Below are 21396 nucleotides of genomic sequence, written 5' to 3'. Positions count from 1 at the left end.
TTAAAAAATTTTTTTATACAATTAAAATTTTTTTAAAACACACAAGAAATTTGCAAAAATATATTTTCCATAAGCTATGAAATATAAAGATTTCAAAAATACATTGTACATTCCTATCCATCTTGTAAAGTTTCTTGATTTAAAAAGTTTTTAAAATATTTTTTTGTAACATTGTTTCTTTTAAGAGCATTTACATTTGGTCTGTTAAAAAATTTAGCATTTAACATACCATAAAAAATCATTTTATTTATCTTAATATGCCACTTAACAATACACTCTATATCTCATACTCTATTATTTTACCATTCAATTTAAATATTATTTCTTTACGCATAAAATTGAATATAAAACAAACTTTTATTTTTATTTTTTATGTTTAGCTTAAGCTAAAAAATTTAGCTATAGCACGCTAGATGTTGACGTTTTATTTTGGTATTTGGACTATTTTCGCATGCCCAATGTTAATGATCTACAACTTTGTTGCCAAAGCCCCTCTATAACTATAATCATCCATAAATGATAAAACGACCCATGAATATGATCGAATCTTGTCGTCAGCAAACCAACTACAGTCGTTTACCGTAAAAATAACCAAAAACTGTCCCTCAAAACGAATTATCCTATATTAATGTCTCTGTCTTTCTCTCTCTCTCTCTCTATCCTATTGTTGTAGCAACTAGCAAAGTCCAACAATGGAGCTGTGTCTCAGTAGCACTACAACTACAAGGGTCCTCAACTTGAACCCATCTCGACCCTCTCACAATTCTCTCAGAAACCCACTTCTCCATTTCAACCATACTCACAGACCCTTCACTTTTCTCAAGCTTGCCTCTCCTTCCCGCCAATTCCACCTCCTTCAACTTCAATCACCTCCAAACCCCTCTCGCTTCACCGCTTCAGCTTCTTCTTCAGTCGCTACTGGCAATGAAAAAGATCAGCTTCCAGCAGATATTGAGGTCAAGGAGACCCAAGAACCCAATTGCAGCGTGAGTTTTTTTTTTTTTAGTTACTTCATTGTCTCTCATGTTTTCCCAGATAATCGGTGGTTGTTTTTCTTTGTATAATTATCATTTCTTTAATATTTACTTGGTTTTGTTCAATTGGGTCTTTATTGTTTTCTCTGATGAGCTAAAAACGCTAGGCCTCTCTCTTTTGTTTGAGTTTTTCCTTTTTAAGCACTTACAATTTCCAAGTATATTAGTAGTTATTTAATTCAACCGGGTTCGTCTTTTTTTTTTTCAAATGCTTCATTTTTTTTTGGTCTTTCAATTACTTTTGAGAACTACATTTTTGCATTTGTGTAATTGAGAAAGTTGAAATTAGTAAAAATCTGTATTAATATGTATCTCTCTTTGTGCAGGTTAGGTTGAGTGTACAGGTTCCACCAGCTGTATGCGATGACTGCTACAGTAGGGTCTTAAATGAGTTCATGAAGCAAGCCAAGGTGCTCTTGGGAAGATACATGTTTTAGCCTGTGGAACAAGGATGTGGTTATATGTTCTAATACTGGTTTTTTGTGTAATTAGGTCCCTGGATTTCGCCCGGGAAAGGAAGTTCCCGAGAGTATTCTTATAAGTTATGTCGGGAAGAAAAATGTCCAAAAGGCTACTGTTGAATCTATCTTGAAAAGGACACTTCCACATGCCATGTCCTCAGTATGTGGAAAGTAACATCCGGTTACTCTTTTTTTTTATTTTTTTTATTTAATTTATTTTAGGGTAATATTTTTCATTTAACCTTTAATTTTCTTTGGGTTCACTTCAGTTCATTATGTTTATATTGATATAGATGCTTGCATTGATACTGGAATTTGCAAATTCTCATTTGTTGTTTCAAGTTCTGTATAATAGGAGTTGAGGGGATCCGTTTAAAATAGATATATTAGATGGTCCATGATCTGTAACTTATTTACAACAGTTTCAAAATTTCTATAAAAAAAATACGCAGCACATTTTGTATTCTACATTCCTCATCCCCTGAAAGAAAACAATTTATCACTTACAAAAGCCTATGAAAGTTGTATCAGCTTTCAAAACCAGAAATCCCTTTTGACTGTGTATTACCTTTCCAATAAGGACTTGAACTGAGCCTTATTCTACAAGAAAGAGTTTACATCTTTGCAGCATTTATTCTACAACTAGTTTTGATTATGTAGATTATTGGAGCCAAAGATACTTACCTTTGATCATTTTCTTTTTCTTTATTTTTCTAATTGGTAAGTTACACATGCACCAGGTGGGTTTTCAACCCACGACCTCGTAATTCTTGTGGAAGGAAGAATGCCATTCAAGGCAGAGCTCATTGGTACTACATTGATCATTTTATTAGGCATGTTAATTGAACTCTTGATTTTCTTTTACTTTATAGGTGACAGGAAGGGCTTTGAGAGATTCAGTCCGCATTGTAACCAAATTTTCTGAAATGGAGCAGACCTATTCTTCTCTCAACTCTCTTAGGTTTGTCGTGTATACATCTTTTAAGCTACATTTCATTTGCATGCTCTTACCATTTTCTTTCATTGTATCTTAGAAGGAGGGGCATGCGCACACACACACACACACACACACACACACACACATATTGAGGAGAATGATAGAAGTAAACAGTGAATGACTCAGCATGCAATTTCATGGATCATGATTGCTAATTGACTTTTGCTATAGATATGATGTCATTGTTGATGTAGCACCTCAAGTCAAATGGATTCCTGAGAATGGGTACAAGAACTTGAAGATTGTTGTTGAAATAGACAGTGACATAGATGCTAGCAGAGCTTCTGAACAAGAACTGAGACGCCGTCACAAGTCACTTGGTTCAATGAGGATTGTAACTGATAGAGGACTACAGGTAACTCAAGTTAAAGTTACTCTAGTCTCATAAGCATATAACTTGTTGCTTTTTGCCCTTAGTTTCATTTTTATAACCATATTGATTAACAGCTTCATGGCTAATTTGGTTTAAAAGAAATTAACTACTCCTACATCCTGTCAAAAGATGAATGAAAAAATGTTTAGCCAGCATCAATTGTCCAAATTTCCCTGTGTAGTAATCATGTTGTAATTGTTAAATTGCAGTTCTTGATGCCATAGAAAGAAATTCATGATTTAATCTTTTATCCTTTGAGCATAATTCTTTTCCCCTGTTGGGGGACTTCTTTTCATATGAGTTATGTAAATTGTAAAAACTTGAACCTTCCACTTATCAAAAAAAAAATTTTGAACCTTCCACAGATTGGTGATGTTGCAGTCCTTGATATATCAGCAACAAAAGTTGATCAAGATGAGTCGAATGTTCAAAAGATTCCTTCTGCAGAGAGTAAAGGTCTGCCAGTATGCACTGAAGATTACACTTCTGTTAGTTTCTCATTTGTAAAAGCATCTTGAGCATTTCCTCCCTCAACTCTATGTTCTACCTGCAGGTTTTCATTTTGATACAGAAGATGGTGACAAAGTACTTCCTGGTTTCCTAGATTCAATTATAGGAATTAAACGAGGTGAAACAAAGTCATTTCAACTTGTATTCCCTGAATCATGGAAACAAGAAAATCTTCGTGGTGTTCATGCACAATTTACTGTGAGTATCATTTAAAAAAATTCCAATTATAAAATAAAGACACACATATACATGAATGATGAAACGATATTGCAGTTCTTTAGTTCTTTTTAGCCTTTCAGCCTGTTAAAAAATTTGTTAATTGTTTTCTGTAGTAATCTATATATGCTCATTGTACTGAGCTTAGCAAAATGTGAAATTTTTTATATATTCTTTTTTAGGTTGAATGCAAAGAACTGTTTTACAGAGACTTACCTGAGTTGGATGACTCCCTTGCTGAGAAGCTGCTTACTGGGTGCACCACTCTGAACCAGGTAACCCTTGTGCACTTACACTTTTTTTATATTGGTAATTACTCACGAACTCAGTGGGTCTTAAACCAACAAATTATCCTTCACTTTGTTCTTACAAGGATAGAAGATGTAATTTTAGCTAGAGCTCATTGGAACCCTTGTGTACTCATCATATATACTCTTAATTTCCACCCCCCCCCCCAAAATTTAAATATCCTATCCAATTATCTCTAAAATATAACATTTTATGTTGTTCAAATCTTCAGGTCAAGGAATCATTGTTTCAGAGATGTCTAGAAGTGGAGCAAACAGCAAGAGAACAAGCAACAGATAATGTGATTCTAGACCAGCTTCAAAAGGTGAGTCTTCAAAAAAAGCATCTTTGAAATTGAATTCATTTGTGGTTTCTGATTGGTTCTTGCTTTCTGAACATTGTCTGTACATGGCTTTGTATTATCGAAATGCATAAACAAAACAGAATTTTGTGTGTTTTAACTGTTTTTGGCCTATGTTGCGAGAACTTTTTAGGAAAATTTCTCTTTCTAACATTTGTTTACTAATTAAGAAAATGAATAGAGAGAGAGAGAGAGAGAAACCTTATTGGATGATTTTCTTGTGAGTAGGCTCATTAATGTTATCCAAATGATCTATCTTTTAATGGATCCACAGTCCATACATGATATAGAAACTAAAGAATTATCATGTGAGAAAGATAATGTACCAATCATTAGACTTTACTTTATTATTATGATCCTCTCTTTTGACAGCATGTCAGGACATATTTTGATGGGACCCATGTTGTGGCCCTGTCTATTGACAACTTGAATTGATAATAATTAAATCTATCACTCAGTTCATCCTGGTAGAAGAATATGATTAATAAATCATGAATTTATTTTTGAACCATATCCCTATTTATTTATAATTATGATTTTTTTTTTACATATTTGTGTGTGTGTTTTTAGATGGTAGAGGCTGATATTCCTCAATCCTTGTTTGAAGAACAAGGTAGGCAGTTTTATGGAGCCAAACTTCTACAGATACAGGTTGGTACTTGCATCAATATCTATTACTAGGGTTCCAAAAATCTACCTTCATATGCATGTTTTGGTTTCAACTCTCTCTCATTTTCTCAGTTCTGTGTATTGGTACTTATTCTAGTATTATCGTGGCACAGGCAAATATGAAACTGAATGAACAACAATTGGCTTCTCTGTCAAGCCCAAAGGCAGTTAATGAGTATCTTGAAAACCAGAAGGAGAACATATTGAATGTAATAAAACAGAATCTTGCAGTTGGAGATATATATAAACGTGAAAATTTGCAGGTATACATCTACAATAGAAGATAATTTTTCTTTCAACTTCTGTGAATGCATGACAACAAAACAGCAATTAAGTCTCAAAATTTTGGGTTCGACATCTTTTGTGAATTTATGTTATCTTTCTGCTCATGACTTTGATTCTTCCTATTGTGTTGCATGGATTAACCAGACTGTAGGAAGAAGGGTCTGTGGGGCTGCAATTGATCTTATCAGAATCATCTTTTTCTTTTTCCTTAGAATAAATTTTACTTGCTGGTTAAAAGAGAAGCATCACTTGCTTTATTGAAAATACATTGCTTTTTACAACTATGTGAATATCTTAATTGCTTGTTTTGCAGTTTTCAACTGATGAGCTTGTGAAAGAGGTTGAGAACTCTATTACTGAATTTAAACGTCAAAAACAAGAATACGATGAGGAGAGGGTGAGGGAACAGGTACTATTACTACTTTCCTTTTGGCTAAACCTTTTTTATAAGCCAATGCTGTTATCGTTAAAGCCTTCACAAAGGCCTGTCTAGGGATTCCCCAACAGGTCAAAGGACAACATATAACAGTTAGTTTACAACAATACTATTGGAGCAAAGAATAGAGTTGAAGTACTTCTACTAGCATTGATCTGCACTGTGCTTCTGTGTTTTTGATATTTCTGTAAAATTGATCTTCATTTTTTTTCTTTTTTCTTTTCTGGCTTATATATAACCTTTGGCCCTAATGCTGGGTAGGAGAATTTTAAGGACTATTAACAATGAACAAATTTTCCCTCTGAAATTGTGTAGGTACAGGAGATACTAGAGGGAGCAAAGGTGCTTGAATGGTTGAGAGAACATGCAGAGATTCAGTATATAACCAGATGAGAGAGAGAGAGAACAGGACAATTATTTTACAAAGTATATTCAAGATTGCTAGAAAGTGTCAGTTCTGTGAATTTTGTAATGAACACATACATAAAAAGATAACTATGTCAAGTTTTGGACGCTCCACAACATTCAAAATTTTAAACTGATCGTATGCATATCATCATTTTTTGTTAGATTCTTTCAGTTAATCTTGTTATTATTTTTATCTAGGATGAATTTATTCTTCCTACACTTTTACTGTGTTACGTTTAGGATTTTGTTGAAAACTAGTTGTTAATCCGAAAGTTTTGTATAAAGAGAAAAAAAAAAAAATTTTGAATCAACACTTCAATACCCCAAATTCCATCAAAACCAATTTTTTTCTCTCCATATCCAGAATATAGAAAAAGAATTTAAAAAATTTATAAATCAAAGAAAGAAGTTGAATTTAAAAAAAAAAAAAAATTTATAAATCAAAGAAAGAAATTGAAATCAACCCGAAGGACAGATGCAAGAAAGAATTAGAAACCCACTGGCCACTGCATAGATGATAACAACAAAGAAAAATCCACCAACAAAAAGAATAAAATCAAAGAAGGAATGAAAGAGATTAATTACCTTTTTTGTTGTTGGCAAAAATATGAAATGAATTAGAAAGATGTGCCAACAGTAAAGAGAAAGAGAGTAATTTTTTTTTTTTTAGTTATGGGCAAAAGATGGAATGAATTAGAAATATTGGTACCAAGAGTAATAGAAAATTAATAGAAAATAAATTAGTTAAAAAGAAATGATTGGTTGGAACAAAACAATGGTATGGTAAGGAATGATGGGGAGATCAAGAATCAAGAAATTAAATTAAGGGCAAAAATAGACAAATATCACTATTTTTTGAAATTATTAGTGTTTTACCACTGTTTGAGAAATATTTAGCAATCTACCATTTTTTGAAACTCGAGTTTCTTAAAAAAGTCCACTTGGAACTCGAGTTTATTGAACTCGAGTTCCTTGTGATATAAAACTTATTGCCTGTGTTTCAAAATCTTTCGCTACTTTTTTCACTACCTTTTTACAATTGTTGACTTATCTCCCATCCCACGTGACCCTGACAAAAGAAAGAAAAAAGAGAAACCCACACCTGGAAGCCAATGAGAAAACTGGAAGAATAAGAAACAAAACTGGAAGCCAATGAGGAAAAAAAAAAAAAAATAGATAGAAGTTGAAAAAATTAAAAATTAAAAGAGATAGAAAGGTGTGCGATTTTGGGAGATAAGTTGACAACTGTGACTGTGTGAGTGCTATGGGAATTGGGAATTGTTCTTACATGGTACTTGAGTGTCTTAAACTTGAGTAACACATTGCAACGAACTCAAGTTCCACATAATTGGGTTCTGTCTAGCATTTTTTATGGTACTCGATTTTCTTAAACTTGAGTTCCATGTTAAACTTGAGTTTCAAAAACTCGAGTTTAAAAAATGTGGTAAATTCCTAAATATTAGTGTTTCGAAAAATAGTGGTATTTGACTATTTTTGCCGAAATTAAGTGTCAAGAGAGCTTACTAAGGGAGACACATGCAAAGTGAACTCTTGCATCCATTTTTTTGGTTGGGGCACATAGATCAAAACCAATCCGATTTCTAATACTATTAAATTGAGAATATAAGCTATAACTTGTAACTATTAATTGCTTCATCAACAACTAGAAAACTAAAGTACATCGGTCTTCAAGAGCTCAGGAAAGGTATGAAATGGGTTATTGGGAATGGTCACTCGATTCGAGTTTGAAAGGATACTTGGCTTCCGGAAGGCTCCCTGAGAGACCATATTATTGGCCCCATGTTACCGGACGAGGAGTTGAGGTTAGTTCGCTTACTTATGGTTGATCATATGTGGCATTTTGACGACCTTCCTTTTCCCATCCCACCACATCTTCAAAATATCATTTTAGGACCACCCGTGGCGCAGCTTTCCTATTTGTCTGGGGCCAAGATAATGGCATCTGCTTGGTCAGGCTGGCTTCCAAATTTCTCTACCAACGGGAAGAAATTACAGGTATTCAATTGGAAGTCTATGCAAATGCAGGATTGGTTACCTGTAGGGATGTCAATTTTTATCCATATCCATGAACCCACTCATTATCCACCTTATTTGGATAACTCTTAACCCAACCCATTTGAATATTTAAGTTAAATGGGTAAAGACCCATTTGGTTATTTAATTAGATGAGTCTAAATGGATAATCCCACTAATACCCGCTAAATCCATCTAAAATTTAAATAAACAACATAAAATCTAAATTTCTAAAAAATGACTAAAATACTCCTGAAACTTAAAAAATAACCAAAATACTACCAAAACCCAAAAAATGACCAAAATACCCCCCGAAACCTAAAAAATGACCAAAATACCCCCCAAAACCTAAAAATCACCAAAATACCCCCAAAACCAAAAAAATGACCAAAATACCCCCAAAACCAAGCAAATGACCAAAATACCCCCCAAAACCTAAAAATTACCAAAATACCTCTGAAACCCAAAAAATGACCAAAATACCTCTAAAACCTAAAAATGACCAAAATACCTCCAAAATCTAAAAAATAACCAAAATACCTCTGAAAACCAAAAAATGACCAAAATACTTCCAAAACCCAAAAAATAACCAAAATACCTCTGAAACCCAAAAAATGACTAAAATACCCCCTAAAACCTAAAAATGACCAAAATACCTCAAAAACCCAGAAAATGACAAAAATACCCTCGAAACCCAAAAAATGACCAAAATTCTCCCAAAACCCACAAAATGACCAAAATACCTCCAAAATCTCTAAAATGAGCAAAATACCCCCCAAAACCTCTCAAATGTCCAAAATATCCCCAAAACCCAAAAACTGACCAAAATACCCTCAAAACCCAAAAAATGACCAAAATACCCCCAAAACCCACAAAATGGGAAAAATACCTCCAAAACCTCTAACATGAGCAAAATGTCCAAAATATCCAAAAATAAACCTAAAAAATGACCAAAATACCCCCTAAACCTTAAAAATGACCGAAATACCTTTGAAACCTTAAAATTACCAAAAATACCCCTGAAACCTAAAAAATGACCAAAATACTTCTAAAACCTGTAAAATGATTAAAATACCCCAAGACCTAAAAAATTACTAAAATAACCCCAAAACCTAAAACAATGACCAAGATACCCCAAAAACCAAAAAAAATGACCAAAATACCCCCAAAACCTAACAATTACCAAAATACACCCTAAACCTAAAAAATTACCAAAATACTCCCTAAACCTAAAAAATTACCAAAATACCTCTAAAATCTAAAAAATAACTGAAATACCCCAGAAACCTAAAAAAATAACCAAAATATCCTGAAATCTAAAAAATGATTGAAATACCCCCAAAAACCTAAAAAAAATGACCAAAATAACCCCAAAACCTAAAAAAATGATCGATAAAAACCCCTGAAACCCAAACTATGACCAAAATGCCCCTAAACATGTAAGATGACCAAAATACACCTGAAACATCTAAAATTACCGAAATAAATAGAGGTTTCAGGGTATTTTGGATGTTTCAAGGATATTTTTGACAAATTAAAGGTTCTAGGAGTCTTTCATTCATTTTATAGGTTTCGAGGGAATTTCGGTAATTTTTTAGGTTTCAGGGTTATTTTGATCATCTTTTAGATTCTAAGGGTATTTTAGCCATTTTTTAAGTTACGAGGGCATTTCTGTCATCTTTTAGTTTTAGGGTTATTTCGGTAAATTTCTAGGGTTCAGAAGTATTTTGGTAATTTTTAGGTTTTGGGGTATTTCGGTAATTTTTTAGGTTTCAGTGGTATTTTGGTCATTTTTAAGTTTCGAGGGTATTTCGGTCATTTTTTGGGTTTCAAGGGTATTTGGTATTTTTTGAGTTTCGGGGGTATTTTGGTATTTTTTGAGTTTCGGGGGGTATTTTGGTATTTTTTGAGTTTCGAGGGTATTTTGGTATTTTTTGAGATTTTGGGGGTATTTTGGTCATTTTTAGGTTTTGGGGGTATTTTGGTCAGTTTTTGGGTTTCCGGGGTCTTTTGGTAATTTTTTAGGTTTTGGGATATTTTGGTCATTTTTTGGGTTTCGGGGGTATTTTGGCCATTTTTTGGGTTTCGAGGGTATTTTGACCATTTTTTTGGGTTTTGGAAGTATTTTGGGTTGGGTCATAAATGGATTGGGTTGGTAATGGATAATTAATTTATATATAAACGGGTTATAAATGGATAAATGGGTAATTATACACCCAACCCATCTATGACCCAACCCATTTATGACCAAACCCGCCCATTTGCCACCCCTAGTTACCTGCCCGACAATACTTGTCATTTTCTCGGTCTGAGGTTAGTGCTAACTGCCCTAGGTGTAACAATCCGGAAACCACTATCCATGTGCTTCGCAACTGTCCATGTGCTAAGGATGTTTGGATCTGTTCACCAGGGATATTGCCTCTTGAATTCTTTTCCCTACCTCTCCAAGAATGGTTAATTATGAATTCAAAGTCCGATACTCTCCTCCAAGGCTAGCAAATCCCTTGGAAGATTTTCTTCTCATTTCTTTGTTGGCAATTATGGCTTGCTCTAAATGATCACATCTTTAATAATCACTCCTCTTCCCAATCTCATCTTATTTATAAGGTTGTCCAACATGCTATAGAATTTTTTTACCTTGCTACGAAATTTGTCTTTTAAGATTCCTAGGCTTGTGAAATGGACCGCCCCAGTATTGCCTTTTTTGAAATTAATGGTCCATTTGAATTGAGGGAGAGGGAAAAGGAGTAGAGTAGAGTAAAGTAGATTTAAGTATTTAATACAAAATTAACTTATTTTTAACCAACTTTACTTTACTCCTCACAATTCCTCCTCCTCCTTCCTCCCTCCATCCAAACAGGCCATAAATACAGATGGGAACTCGGTAGGTAACCCTAGCAAAGCTGGAGCAGGTGGGATATTACAATTCCTCTCTAGATCTTGGGTGGCGGGATTTTCACTAAATATGGGTATTACCACAAATAATATTGTAGAATTAGGAATTGTTCGGCAGGGACTTATATTGGCATGGAATCTGGGCATTAAATTTGTTCACCTTGAAATGGACTCTATGTTGATATTAAATTGGTTAACTACTGATAAAGATATTTCACCTGATGTTTTTCCCCTTATTTCTGACTGCAGGAGTCTTATGGCACACGACTGGACCATCCAGGTACATCATATCTTCAGAGAAGCTAATGGATATGCGGACGCGTTGGCAAAAACGGATCACCAATAGTAGGATCTTTTGATAATCTACGACACCTGCCCATCTTATGTGTATATACCTTATGTATGGGATATGGGAAATATAGGGACCTATAGACTCTGTACCAGCTATGGTTTGCACTAGTTGTTGTATAAACTCTTCATATCTAAATAATACACCCCTTAAAAATAAAAATAAAAACTAAAACTAAAACTAAAGATGTTCCATTTAACAAACAAAGAGAGGGAAAAACTATAGCTAATGATCTTTGAAGGGTATGTGATCTTGCATCACTTTTACCTGTAGAGTTTATGCATAATATGTTCAAGAACATTGGTCTTGGCAAACCACAAGACCAGGTAACATAGTGATTTGAAGCATAGCTGTGACTGTAATTCAAACATTCAATTTGCAACTAAATGCTAATAATCAACGCAACGATTTAGAAACCTGAAAAGGGGGTACAAGTACTAAAACATGAAATGGAAATGGTATATGAGATCTTATATGGAATGCTTTAGTTTGTTACCAACTTAATGAACGTATATTAGAATGACTGCAACAGTTTCTTTCAAGATCTAGACTTTAGAGCTGATTCCTTTGGAGTTCAACCAAAGCTTCGAAACCTCATATTAAGTCTATTTACGAATGATTATATAAACAAAACTCTAAAAGAAAAAGTAAGGCAAATAGATTAAAGCAAAAAAAAAAAAATGTTGCACAGTGAGAGCATAAGAGAAACAGAATTCTCTTGCTTGATATATACATTATGATGAAAGGCTTAAATATAGTTCTGGATGGAATATAAAGCTCGAATAAAGGCTACATTTCAAAAAAGAACGAAGGGAGGAAAATCAACAAATTTTGCAGAATTATAGGAACAAAGTGGTAACTCCATGCATCGGCCAACAAACTCAAAATGGAAAAAAAGAAGAAAAAAAAAAAAAGAAGGCTGGAAATCATATAAGAGCTAAAAGAAAGAAGAAAAACAGAACATATAGTGATAAGAAAGTGACTTCCACAAAATGGTGACAACAACATATGAAAAATCTGCAACACAGTTAACATCTAATTTATCTGATTTTCAATAACAAAAGAGAAGAGGGAAAAGAAAAATAAAATGAAGAGCAAAAGAAACATCAGAAAAGGTAAATATAGAAAAGGAGCTACCATTAGCAACTGAAAACATCTTTAACAAATTTCACCCACAATTTACAAGAAGTTCCCAAAATCATATATGATCCTTGAGCTCAGTGTATATGACCCAAATTGTTTGTATTTAATATAAGCTGAACAGCTACTGCAGTCATTTATCCCAAATACAACAATGATTCTCGACTTCTTTGTTCAGGTCCTTCTGGATGTATTCCAAATAATTTTAACATAACTGAAACATAAAATCCATACAATTAATGTAATCAATCAACAAAAGAATTTATATTTATATCTAAAATAAAAAAAAATATCTAACTTATAATCGGCAAGTATAAATGAAGGACAAAATGAAAAACCATAAAGGTAATTATGAAATGCATCTTGCCTGTTTTTTTTTTTTCTTTCTTTTTTTTTCTTAGTAAGTAACAGCACGATTGGGTTTGTCAAGCAAAACTAGACTCTCAACGTAAGAATCAACAATTGTGTGGTTTCCACTGATCTGAAGTATTTTAACCTTTTGGGTATCAAAGTATTCTGAGATGAATTGTCCTGTTTTCATTGCCAATAAAACCTCACCACTCTTCTTAAAACCTATTGCCCTTGGTATGTAGTCTCCTTGATTATCAAAAGTTAAAACTTTGGTCCATGAGGATACAACTGCATACTCTTTCATCACCCATAAATTGAGACTATGAATAGAATGCTCCTCTTGAATCAATGCAAGGCAATTCCTATACACTGAAATAGATAGGCACGCCAAGGTCTCACCTACACGGGGCTTATCCCAAAGTTTTGGCATTGCTATCTCGCTGAAGACATTGTCTCCCAAATCAAACACCAAAACAAAATTAATAGATTCCTTCTTAGTCTTTTTCCTGGCAACACAATGCACAGCCCCATTGACAAAAGCCAGTGGATCAGATTCGTCAGAATCACATAAAGTAAATGGAGGCAAAGCAGTAACAATTTTCCACTGATCAGTGGCGAGTGAGTAAACCTCAACCTTGGATATAGAGCTTTTCTTTGTGTAATCATTTACAATGATCATCAAAGCCAAACCCTAAAGACGGTTTGCAAAAACCGTGTGTTTGGAAGTTGAGATTAGGTGTAGGAAGTTTCACAAACTTTCTAATGCAAGGGTTCCAGAGAAAGAGACTGTTAGTGTATTTGGTGGTAATGCAGACGAGGCCGCTACAAGTAGCCACCACACGGAATATACAGCTATTGAAAGGGAAGTCAAACTTGGTGCTTTTGCATAAATCTTCGTTGTTGTCCCAAGTCAATTTGTGCACATTTTTTCCATAACTGTAAAGTCCAATGCACGAACCCGGTTGGGTCTTGGAAGAAGAGAAGGAGGTGGACGAAGAAGTTCCAGGTTTTACAAAAGAAATAAAGGTTTTATTTTATTTGGATAAACAATAAAGGGTTTGCATATATCTGAAATTCTGAAGGATACTCTCATACTACTCTCAGTCTCTCAGAGGTAGGCATGGCTTGGTTTTTTTTTTTTTTTTTTTTTTTTTTTTTTTTTTTAATATATTGAAAATATTATCCATTTATCCTAATTCAAGATATATGAGTTAGCCATAGTCAACAAAATAGCCAAGTTTGGTGTGGGATGAGAGGTCATTCTACGATTACCCCATTTATTTTAGAATTACTTCTTCTTATTATTTTTGTCGAAGATCAAACAGAACCTTTTTTTCCATATCATTCGTTCATCGTCTATTCAAACCTAGGTACGTTTCCCCTATATATGCCACCTTTAGTCTCACAAGTCATAAGCCTTTTTTTTCTTTTTTTCTTTTTTTTTTTAATTCAAAAAATTTTCATTTATCCTAATGTGACCAATGACTCTTTGTTGCACTTTTAATGTTATTCCCAATAATGGACTGAAACCTTTTAATTGATTCACCAAAAATAACTAAAACAATCGAATCCAATAAAATCAATAGTTCCCTCCCCACAAACACTCCCCCCCCCCCCCTTTTGGTATGTACTACGTAACCACCATCAATATCAATATAACATTAAAATTACCAATCGTATGTATCACACAATTAAGAATTTTCCACTAACTTGGATACATAATCTTTCATATATAAAATATTTGAAGTGGCCCAAGCCATTCTTAATATTCAGTGTTATTCGAGAAGAGAGATTGCATACCAATGAACCACTTAAGAGTATCCTTCTCCCCATTCAAATTGTTTTCTTGTATACACATTGAGCCTCTTGATAAGTGGTTAACAACATTTAAATGCCTCTTTGCCCTCTCAAGGGTTCGATGGCAATTATGCAAGCCTAATGAAGAAAAAAGCCATGCAAAACTTGATAAAGTTATATTGCAATTACTCCAGACATTTATAAACGTATACAGTGTTTTACATAAATAAGCCTAAACAGAAAGAAAAACCAAGTCAAAATCTAAGAAAGTCATACTCCAGACATTCATAAACGTATACAGTGTTTTACATAAATAAGCCTAAACAGAAAGAAAAACCAAGTCAAAATCTAAGAAAGTCATACTGCACTTACTCCGTAGACATTCATTTAAGATCAATTATTTACATTCAAGTAAAAAGTTGCATTGGAATTTAGTCAATATACTAGACGTTAATACCTAGTTAGAGTATAACCCCACATCTGTTTCAATTAACATTTTGGAATTTTGGAACCATGGTATTGGTGGGAGAACCATGGTCTGTTTCAATATCTCATAAGTGGCTTCCATTAAAACAATCAAACCGTTCATTAATTAAAATTGAAATGAACCCAGTAGGCACCAATAATGAGTTTGAAAATAACACCACTCTCTGTTCAAAGTGTTACTATCCTCTTAAATCCTAATACTGAAACCACCTTCACAGCCACATCTGTAACCTGGTTAGAACAGAATTATAATTTAAAACAGCAAACAACCTTTGAGGAGCCTTTCTTTTTTCTCATAATAATCTGCAATCCTGTTTAATTTCCCTACAGTCATGAATGCAAGTTTCACATTATTTAATCACTTATAAATGGATAAGTAGGAGAATGACAGCATCCAAGGTCATCAAATTCTGATGTTTCATTTTCCAAAAGAGCTGAACATTAAGTATGTCCAAGAATAAGAAAAAATTGAATGATTACTATATTAAAACTTCAGGCATAACAACTAAAAACAAAATGCACTATGTGCAGTGCCTTGCCAAAAATATATATACATATATGTGTGTGTGTGTAAAAGAAACTTCCGAATTTCAAATTATACTCTGTGTCTGTATCATCTAATAAAAGAATTTGAGAGCACTTATTCCCTAAACCTTCTGACTCTATTCATAAAATTTTAAGTGTACAAAATATAGAATGCCCCCTTGCTGGTAAATGCAAGATCCAAACATCTAACAAGTAACAAGAATAAATTCCCTTCAGACTGCAAAGGCAAAATAAAAATAATTTATATTCTTCTCAACCTATTTATTTCAGATGTGGTTGTTATAACAAAGTTAAATACTCCAACTTCCAATCAACATTCAACAATCAATTCATAAGGCTGAACCAAAAAAAAAAAAAAAAAAAAAAAAAAAAGCAAAACACCACCATAATTCTTATCACAGATTCACAATCCTATAGGTAGCATAAGCCTGAACAAATGAAACCAAAAAAATTAACTTCACCGAGTTGCGAATTGTGGATTTCAGGCTTATGTGACAGTTCTTTAAGAGCAGTGGTCCGTCAATTTGCACAGAGAGATGGTTAGGAGTTCATCCAAAGAGAGGAATAAATGAGAGAGAAAGAAAAACTCACAAGCTATAGGAAAAGGTTTGGCTCCAAATATGTTTGGAGCCTTAAGCTCCAACCACCAATAGGCAGATGACATGTGTCCCGTCATGTGCAAATGACTCACTTGGTTGGTTGGTTGGATTAAGTGAATCATGTGAATTGCACATGACAAGGACTAATGTCAATTGGTGGTTGGAGCCAAACTTTATCTCCAGCAATAATGGCGGAGACACAATGTTGATTTAAGCTGAGAGAAATCAGAGAATTGAGACTAAGACAGTTAGGGTGAGAGTGTCTGAGATATTGAGGGAGAAGTTGAGAAAATGAGGGGATATTTTACTTTAGAGATGGAAGGGACCTCAGGTGTCATTTTCAACAATGGACATTTTTGTCTCTCCATTGTTTTATATTTTGAAAAGCTGAAACAGTAGGCTGAAGAACTTGAATGTTAAAGAGCTTTCCAGCTCAAAAAAGTAACAGGGAATTGTAGGTATGCCAAATCCATCAAATGTCAGAATATGTGTAGTACTAGTAGAAAGAATATAAAGTCTAAAACTAATGAAGCAAACTTTACAAATATTATTGGTCTTCGGCTTATAATAAATTTAACAATCATGAGCAACCAACTTAGAAACATCGTATCACCAATTGCAAACAAACTTTCTATCATTTCATAAAAACATCAAACTAAAGTATTTTTCCCTACTTTTATAGCTGCTCAGGACCCTTTTCTTGTGACATGTGGCAAACACCCATTTGGCAAACAAATATTGTCTTTGGCATATCTGGTCCAAGCTGGATGGCCACATGTGGATTGAGCCTTGTATCCAATTTTTAACAAAATGTAGCCTATGGATGGTCACATGTGATTTGGAAAACTAGCTGTCTGTGATAGATTAGATTTGATTAAGGATTAGAACATAATAAAGGTCACTGTAGTGAGAAAGAAAAAGATATATGAACCTAGCATACATTAGTATTCTTGAGTATCACACCCAAGAGGACCATATAACACACCTAAAGGCCAGTCTTCCTGTAAGTCTTCCCGAAAATTCCATAACCCGAAATATTAAGTTAGAGCCCCTGACATAAACAATCATAAGAGGTTAAGTAACCTGCTACATAAACAAGCTATTGAATAAATATAGTCTTCCTTAAATTTTAGCATTACAAAATGCCTCATCTGTTCCTCAAAATAGAATTTTTTATTTATTGATAAGTTACACACACATGCCGTGGATCTTGAACCCAAGACAGCAAGACTTTACCCTCGATCCTATAATTAAAGGAGGAGGAAGTTTCATTTGAGCTAAAACTCATTAACTCCTCAAAATAACAAACTCAGCTTATTGAATATTCTCCAACCACCAGTCCAGCTCCTATGTCAGCAATTCTTCTGTTCCTTGCTGGATAGAAAACAGTTTTCCTGTTTCTTTTTCTTTTAAATAAACTTGCAGGGATCTGCCCCCTCATTAAAGCATCTACCAAAGTCATAAAAGACATTGACAATAGATTTCAAAATCAACAAATCATCATGTCACTTTTGTACCAGATGCAATTTAAATTTCCAATCTTCTTGTTAAAGGACAAAGAAGCAACTTCTTTTGGGATGTAAGTTTCTTTAGGGGTGTGCATGCTCGGGAATTAGAGGCTATGTCGGGTTTCATGGATACCATATATAGTTCTTCAGTAAGGGGGCTTGGTGAGGATAAGATGTGTTGGAAACCTAATAGAGATAAGAAGGGTTCATGGTTAAGGATTATTATAGTATTTTAGTGGGCTCTAATGACTACTGTTTTCCTTAGAAAATTATTTGGAAACAAAATATTCCTTCTTGAGTAGTTTTCTTTGTTTGGACTGCTGCTTTACAGAAATGCTTAACGATTGACAATTTACGAAAAAGGAAGGTTTGGGTATTGGATTGGTGCTACATGTGCAAGTGTAATAGTGAATCAGTTGACCATCTTTTTCTTCATTGTCTGGTTGCTATGGATCTATGGTCTATGGTATTTGGTTTATTTGGAGTAAGTTGGGTTATGCCGCAATCTATTGTGGGGCTTCTAACTTGTTGGCAAGGCAGGTTTGGTCGTCATCAAAATGGGAATATATGGTTGATTTTTCCCCATTGCTTATTGTGGTGCCTTTGGAAGGAGAGAAATAGTAGGTATTTTGAAGATAATGAGAGATCCATACCAGACCTCAAGCTATTTTTCTTTAGAACTTTATTGGATTGGTTGGCTGCTATGCGAAGCCAATCATTCTTTTCTTTTCTTGATTTCCTAGATTCTTGTAATTTTTGTTCTTGAATTGTTTGACCCCTTGTACACTCCTTGTGTACTAGGGTGTTCTTTTTTTGATATCAATAAAACTTATTACTTATCCAAAAAAAAAAAAAAAAAATGTTTGGGTCTACAGCTTATCCCAAGTCTCCATTCACTAGGTTGCACCCTTATGGGTGAGAACAACATTTAGCGTTAACTTCACATCAGCCTTATTTTCAAATAAATATTAATGAAAATAAGTTCTAACTTCTAAGCAACAAAATGAGTGCATATCAATATTGCAAAGGAAGATCAAGTCATCAAACAGTTAAAGGAACAGTCTTGAGCATAGACAAAAAAATAAACATCATCTTATAAAATTTACTCGAAGTAAATATTTGTCACTTACAAATTGACTTGTGATGGGTTAAAATATGAAAGGTTCCCTTGATGTTGAGAAGCTAAAAATCCTTCACACAAACTCCTAAAGCAATTCTTGAATGTTTTTATCAGCTTGACTAGAAGATAGCAAGTCAACTAACATGGTTGCAACGGCCGCATTTGCTGAATAACCCTTGTCAACCATTATTTTGAGATATTTCCTGGCCTTAATTATTTCATTATGTTTCAATAACCCTTGGATAATTGTGTTATATGTACGATCGTTAGGTGAACAACCGTTCCCATCCATTTTCTCAAGCAAATCGCCCGCTTCATCTATCAATCTTCTTCACAAAGCCCTTTGATCATTATAGTGTAAGTCAAAACATTAGGTTGCAATCCTTTGGAGGTGAGACTATAAAAGAGTTCTCTGCAGTTGTAAGCTTCCTAGCGTTACACAAACCGCCAATCAAGACATTATAAATCACAATATAGTGGCCCAAAGTTTTGTCCTCCACCTGCTGAAACAATTCCATCGCCTTAGCAATTTGTTTGTTCTTACAAAGTCCATCTAACAAGATAGCATATGTCTGGGAATTCGGAAGTTGGCCACAAGCTTGCATCTTATGAAATAGCCCTAGTGCAATATGAGGACTCCCAACTCGACAAAACCCACTTATAAGAGTGTTGTAACTCACAACATTAGGAATAATTCCCTTGTTGAAAATTTCATGAAAAACACACATTACCTCATCAATTCTTTTATTTTTGCAATATGCATTGATCAATATGCTATAGCTAAAAATACAAGGTGAACAACCCTTCTCAACCATCATACTAAATGCCTTAACTACCTCATCAATTCGGTTTTGCAAACAATACCCATCAATCAAAGAATTGTAAGTGACTATGTTAGGCTGAATGCCTCTTTGAATCATCACATCAAAAACTTCTTTTGCCTCCATCAATTTCCCTCCCTTGCAAAGTGTGTCCACCAATATGCTAAAGGTTTGCACATTTGGCATGATCTTCCTTTGTGTCATCTCATTCAACAAAGTAGCAACCTCCCTCCACAGCCGAAATTGCATAGGCCTTGAATTAAGCTTGTGTAAGTGACAAGGTTTGGCTGAATGCCTTTATTCGTCATTTCAGATAAAAGGTTCAAAGCCTCAGTTACTAACCTTTCCTTACATAAACTGTCAATGATAGTGCTATAGAGCACCACATCAAGTTCGAAATTCCCTTCTTCCATCTTCCTGAGCAACCTAATAGCCATATTAGTCTCACCAATCTTACATAAACCATTAATTATCGTTGCACAAGTAATTGCATCAGGTTCATACCCATTCTTTTCCATTACTTCTACCAACCTAACAGCTCCAGAAATGTTACCTTGAAGACAGAGCCCTTTTACAAGAGTGGTCAGAGTTATATGGTTTGGTTGGTAACCAAGTTTCAAAATTCTTGCTAAGACAGAGAACCCGAAATCTACCCGATTCAAGTGGCAAAAGCAATTAATCATAATAGTGAGAGAATACACACCAGGAGCAATTCCTAATGACCGCATTTGTCTAATTAGAGTAATGACTACAGAGTAATGCTTCATTCTTACAATTGCACCCAACAATTATGTAAAATCCATAACCAAAGGCAAAGGGCACATGTGAAGCATTCTATCAAACAATCCTAAGGCATGATCAAGATTCCTTATGGTTCCAGTTTTGCACTGATCTCTCACAAATCTCAAGAACTGATTCTGATTCTGACTATGGATTTCCACATTTTCTCTACTACTGCTACTAGTATTAGTAGCATTATTATTAGTAAGAGTACAAAAAGTGAGGGCATGAAACGGAAGGCTTACATGACAATAAGGAACCAAAAGATTCAACAAGAAAGCAAGAGAGTTTGTTGATTTAAAAGCCATACCCATTTGTTTTCCTGAAAAAAGAAAAAGCAGAGGCCGTTGCAAAAGCACTTTCTCACTATCTACTTTCTTTCTTTCTTTCTGTGCCTCTATCTCCGTCTTCTGCATGATGTTGTTCCAAAACCAAAATGGGTTGTTATAAAAAAAAAAAAAAAAAAAAAAAAAAAAAAAAAAAAAAAACCAAAACCAAAACAAAATGGGTTTTACATAGCTTTACTCTCATCTCATGTCGTGTGGCTTCCTGATTGTGTCTTTTCCAAACAGGATTGAAATGTGCGGGTTTAGCCAATGTCGTGTCCGAAATGTATTGGGCCTTGATGGGCTATTTAGTTCTGCATTTTAATTATTTATTAAAAAAATTGGATCATAAAACAAACTAGTCGCTAATCCGTGCGATGCATGTGATTGTTTTAAATCAAATGTTAACATGTTAAGGTTTAAACATTTCTCAAATTTCAATTATTGAAATCTAATTGGCTCTAATATAAGATGAAACATATAATATTATGAAGTAATATTAAAAATGATAAATACAAATATTATAAAATAATATATTACAATAATCATAATATGCTCTTACATTTGGTTTAATAAGTATTACAAAAGAACCAGTAAATAGAATAA

General features: G+C 34.0%; 3 protein-coding genes across 5 annotated transcripts; 1 reads left to right on the top strand and 2 right to left on the bottom strand.

Annotated features, from left to right (window-relative positions):
* Window positions 1-644: 644 nt before the first annotated feature.
* On the top strand, window positions 645-6199 carry LOC115957823 (trigger factor-like protein TIG, Chloroplastic). The gene is made up of 13 exons (XM_031076157.1): window positions 645-986; window positions 1361-1444; window positions 1527-1655; window positions 2368-2456; window positions 2664-2847; window positions 3231-3321; window positions 3419-3573; window positions 3774-3866; window positions 4112-4204; window positions 4811-4891; window positions 5023-5172; window positions 5508-5603; window positions 5946-6199. The coding sequence occupies exons 1-13, from the start codon at window positions 693-695 to the stop codon at window positions 6021-6023; spliced, it is 1617 nt and encodes a 538-aa protein (XP_030932017.1). The 5' UTR covers window positions 645-692; the 3' UTR covers window positions 6024-6199.
* Window positions 6200-12494: 6295 nt separating this feature from the next.
* On the bottom strand, window positions 12495-20928 carry LOC115955054 (putative pentatricopeptide repeat-containing protein At1g12700, mitochondrial). Of its 3 annotated transcripts, XR_004084018.1 has the most exons (4): window positions 20027-20928; window positions 18874-19937; window positions 17221-17286; window positions 12495-12670 (listed from the first exon to the last, which is right to left on the bottom strand). XR_004084018.1 is itself a non-coding variant. In XM_031073091.1 (2 exons), exons 1-2 carry the CDS (start codon window positions 20449-20451, stop codon window positions 19226-19228), a joined length of 1137 nt encoding a protein of 378 aa, XP_030928951.1. In that variant the 5' UTR covers window positions 20452-20928; the 3' UTR covers window positions 18820-19225. The 3 variants fall into 3 exon arrangements, 1 of the variants encoding a protein (XP_030928951.1); XR_004084017.1 differs by lacking the exon at window positions 12495-12670 and having other exon boundaries at window positions 16838-17286; XM_031073091.1 differs by lacking the exons at window positions 12495-12670; window positions 17221-17286 and having other exon boundaries at window positions 18820-19937.
* On the bottom strand, window positions 12854-13486 carry LOC115956568 (F-box/kelch-repeat protein At3g23880-like). The gene has a single exon (XM_031074901.1). It carries the CDS (start codon window positions 13484-13486, stop codon window positions 12854-12856), a length of 633 nt encoding a protein of 210 aa, XP_030930761.1.
* Window positions 20929-21396: the final 468 nt, after the last annotated feature.

The sequence above is a fragment of the Quercus lobata genome, chromosome 8 (assembly GCF_001633185.2).
Source record: "Quercus lobata isolate SW786 chromosome 8, ValleyOak3.0 Primary Assembly, whole genome shotgun sequence".
NCBI lineage: Eukaryota > Viridiplantae > Streptophyta > Magnoliopsida > Fagales > Fagaceae > Quercus > Quercus lobata.
The sequence above is the reverse complement of the archived record's forward strand: the minus strand, read 5'-3'. Positions and strand labels throughout refer to the sequence as shown.

Excerpts from the sequence above, each read along its gene's own strand:
- LOC115957823 (XM_031076157.1), top strand. The coding sequence starts at position 693 with ATGGAGCTGTGTCTCAGTAGCACTACAACTACAAGGGTCCTCAACTTG. Across the intron at positions 1,445-1,526 it reads AGTTCATGAAGCAAGCCAAG|GTCCCTGGATTTCGCCCGGG; the intron begins GTGCTCTTGGGA and ends TTGTGTAATTAG. Across the intron at positions 2,457-2,663 it reads TCTTCTCTCAACTCTCTTAG|ATATGATGTCATTGTTGATG; the intron begins GTTTGTCGTGTA and ends CTTTTGCTATAG.
- LOC115956568 (XM_031074901.1), bottom strand. The coding sequence starts at position 13,486 with ATGATCATTGTAAATGATTACACAAAGAAAAGCTCTATATCCAAGGTT.
- LOC115955054 (XM_031073091.1), bottom strand. The coding sequence starts at position 20,451 with ATGAAGCATTACTCTGTAGTCATTACTCTAATTAGACAAATGCGGTCA. Across the intron at positions 19,938-20,026 it reads GACAGTTTATGTAAGGAAAG|GCCTATGCAATTTCGGCTGT; the intron begins GTTAGTAACTGA and ends GCTTAATTCAAG.